Source organism: Limulus polyphemus, unplaced genomic scaffold (genome assembly GCF_000517525.1).
Source record: "Limulus polyphemus unplaced genomic scaffold, Limulus_polyphemus-2.1.2 Scaffold2396, whole genome shotgun sequence".
NCBI classification, from domain to species: Eukaryota; Metazoa; Arthropoda; class Merostomata; order Xiphosura; family Limulidae; genus Limulus; species Limulus polyphemus.
Genome location: NW_013668006.1, coordinates 38,701 through 42,608, shown reverse-complemented (window position 1 = coordinate 42,608; position 3,908 = coordinate 38,701). Strand labels below are relative to the sequence as shown.

The 3,908-nt window shown below is 35.3% G+C and overlaps 1 protein-coding gene across 1 annotated transcript; it reads left to right on the top strand.

Annotated features, from left to right (window-relative positions):
- Positions 1 to 1,177: 1,177 nt before the first annotated feature.
- On the top strand, positions 1,178 to 3,908 carry LOC106466852. Its single transcript, XM_013927155.2, has 3 exons — positions 1,178 to 1,790; positions 2,224 to 2,559; positions 3,283 to 3,908. Exons 1-3 carry the CDS (start codon positions 1,676 to 1,678, stop codon positions 3,462 to 3,464), a joined length of 633 nt encoding a protein of 210 aa, XP_013782609.1. The 5' UTR covers positions 1,178 to 1,675; the 3' UTR covers positions 3,465 to 3,908.

The following is a 3,908-nucleotide window of genomic DNA, read 5'->3' as shown; positions in this document are numbered from 1 at the left end:
TATTAGACGGTGCTTGTATTGAATTAAAAATAGATTGCATTAATTTAACTACAAAACTGTGTCTACATGTCACTTCAAAATTGATCACTCTGCACATAACGTTAGTTTACGTCGAAGTCATTTAAATGTGGTGTGTTTACCTGTACATTTTTGCCAAATATTACATTTAAAAATTATCATTACTTCAATTTCATCTACCGGAGTGTTTGTAAAACAAGTATTTGAACAGATATCGTAACGACAGTTAGAAAGCACGCATGACAACAATCGCGACTAAAGAAATTTTAGAACACCTGTTTTCAGAAGGCAGGTTGTCATTCCCAGATTAAAGTAGGTTTATACACCCCATAATCAAATATATGATGTAGTAAATTTACACAATGTACGTTTGTTTGATTTGTTAGAGGCTCAGACCTGGACTATCTACGCTGTGCCCACCGCAAGGATCGAACTCCGAACGGTAGCCAGTTTGTAAGAAGTCATAGGTTTTCACAATCATACTTCATTATCATATGATATGATGCGTTTTATTTACTTACTGGCTCGGCATGGCCAGGTGGTTAGGGCGCTCGACTCGCAACCTGAGGGTCGTGGGTTCGAATCCCCATCACACCAAACATGCTCGCCCTTTTAGACGTGAGGGCGTTATAATGTGACGATCAATCCCACTATTCGTTGGTAAAAGAGTAGCCCAAGAGTTGGCGGTGGGTGGTGATGACTAGCTGCCTTCCCTCTAGTTTTACACTGCTAAATTAGGGACGGCTAGCGCAGATAGCCCTCGTGTAGCTTTGCGCGAAATTCAAAAACAAACAATTCACTTATAACTGCTCATGTCTGTAAATTTCTTTCAATTTATTTTTCTACATTCAAACAATCTGAAAGTTTCACTGTTTATTCAATACTATATAAATAATCCACTTTAGAAAGTAATTATGGACGTTGAAAAGTCATTATATGTGTCCCTTTAACTGTAAATCTTCCCGCGTATTTTTTAAGTTTAAACAAAGTCTCAATTTTTATTCAATTATATTTATTAATTAATTAAGGAAATAACCAAATAGTTATAGAATACGATTTCCTGTAAGATGTCTTTCTGTCGCTAGGTCAGGAAGAGTTTCAGGAAGTTCAGTGAAACCATGCGAGTCCTAGGCGGTGTACAACTTCACGAGGTCAAAGCGGAGGAGTAAAGCGTTACCAGTACTCCGTGCGTGGAAGGAGCATTTACTGGCAGGTTTTCAAGCGACTTGTAAGGCTACGCAGTATTTTGTACCTACCTGTTCAGGTATACGGTGGACCATTTCGTTCCTGTTGGCTGTGTTTACTTTTGCCTAGTCATAAGTGTCGTTCATTAGAAGGCAGTGAATAATTGTAAATCTCTCTTAGATTTCTAGTACAGATAGTAGAGCTGTGAATGTAAACTGCTCGTACCACATTTTTTCTCAGTTGTTTAAGTTTAGAAGACTTACAAGATATCAATCTTTGCGAAGTTGAGTTGTACGTCGGTTTTGTGGGTTATAAACATCACGTTTTCTTCGTTTTAAAGAGGGGAACCAACTAGTACTGCATCATAAACACAACTACTTACGGTGTTTTTCAGAGGTGAAATGTTATAAAAATATTCCACAAGATCATCATATAGTTTAAGTCAATTAATTTCAAGGATAAACTTTGGACAATGAGTTTCTTGAATCATATGTCTCGAAGATATAGTTGGTTGCACCGCATCGCACTGTTAACCTGGTTCATGATTCTAGCCCTAGTCTTCGGTACGAGTCAAAATTCAGGCCATGGTAAGTGAAACATGTCTGTATCCTGTCGGTATTTGTAAATTCTAACTCAATTGTATTAAGTTTTCTACACTAACATAACTTCTTCCAATAAATACAACTAGAAACCAGGCTAACAAAACTGTCCATGATTGTCGGAAAAATGTGTTATTATATCTAGAATAATATTAGTGAAATTAATTACTGATGAAAATAACAGATAATGCGCAATATTCAATACAGTATTTTATTTTTAAATCAGTTCTTGTTTTTTGAAAACGCTTCTTTTCGAAGAAAGCAACCAACCGTACAGACAATCTGCCTTTTCATACGAAGTTGTTATTTAAGTTTTTTCCCGTCACACATGACAACACCAGTGACTTAGATTAACGTATTGAAGTCGAGCTACGCTGCGAGACGTTTTCCACTTAACCTTTACCCTACTATTTTTTTTTAGTTTATGCACATGAAACAGACATTAACAACACTATCAAGTCTGACCAATCTGAGAGAGACAGCGAAATCATTCCTGACGGAACGTCAGATGAAGTGACACTTCAGACCACAACTGGTAGTACAACTGAAATGAAAAATAATTCAGCACGATCAGGTAAAATGCTCAAATTTGAGAAACCTGAGGTGTATCACTCGCCTCCACTTATGAGACCGGATACATCTGTTGTACCGCTACCTCTTGATGAGATCAGGGAAAATAACGCTGCTAATGCGAAGACAACTAGCACTCCAGCACGACCACTGTTATCACCTGGCGATTTTCCCGGAAGAACAGGCGGTAAGTGTCTTATTAAACGATTTTAACAGTTTTTCGAAGGTTTAGAACACTGACTACGTTATAGCTTCCGATATCCCGTCTGTCAGTGTAAGTAACGGATCTTTAAGTATGTTCTTAAAGTTGCCGTTCGTAACGAATGCTCAATGATTTTATTATGATCCAAGTCATATTTGCAGTGTTCTAATACGCACGTTTCTTACCTATTTCATCAGAAAAAATATATCGAACACCTCTAAAAATTAACCGACTGCGAGATAAAAATGATTCGAAATTTCCAGTTGTTTCTACAATTTACTTTCACCCCAAACTTCGTTGATGTGTTTTACTTCACGCAGTTTGATTCTTGTATAATTTACATTCGGCTGCAACATTAACTGATCAGCAGAGTCAAATGTTTCGTGATATGTAAAAATAGACTCAATCATTATTACCATTTCCTATGTCCAAGTTACACTGACTGGGTAAGTTCACACATATCTACATTATTTTTATTTAAAATCCTTAAATGGCAACTAATTATACGTTTGTAAAAATTAAAATTCACAGTTTGTAATACGAGCTGTTGGTTCGAGATTATTGGTCGGGAGTTAACATTTTCAAAATGGAGAAAACATATTTTCTTATAGTACACAGGGAACGAAAAATGCAACACTATGATAAACATACTTCATTAATTAATGAAGGTAATTATCATAATTTTATTTTTTATCTTACATTTTCTAGTTGGTTCCTGGGAGACTATTGAAGCTTATGGAATCAAGGAGAAGGAAACTGATTTAACTAAACCGGACGATCGACCATCTTCAGCGATGACAGCGCTACCTGCTCATAGTTTTTTGAACCACTTAATGTTTATGTTCTTGTTGGTTTTTACAATTTCTTATAGTAAATTAACTCTGTTTTGAATGTACACCCATACATTCCTTTTAACATGCAATCAAAATCAAACTTCTATTAGTAACGAGTCACTCTACACTGTTTCATTTTGTTTTATATCGTGTACATTTCTCACACTTAGATTTTCTTGTAGTTCCAGACATCTAAGACCTCTTAAAAAGGTTAAATTTTTAAAACGTTAAGCCTAAAGAGGGGTTAACTGTGATGTGTCAGTCTGCATTTACTGTAACTTTTTAATATTTTAACATTACTTTGAAATTTCAGCTGCATTGTGAGTATGGTTGTTACATTTGTGTATAAGTTGCTTTTGTTAAGCTATTTAAAATTAATGTTTGCAATAAATATGTTTTACTTTGTAATATTTTTATCAAAAATACACAAATGTTAAAAAAATGCTACTAAAATTGTAATATTTATTAGTTTCTTGCATAAATAAAGCGCAGACAACAGAA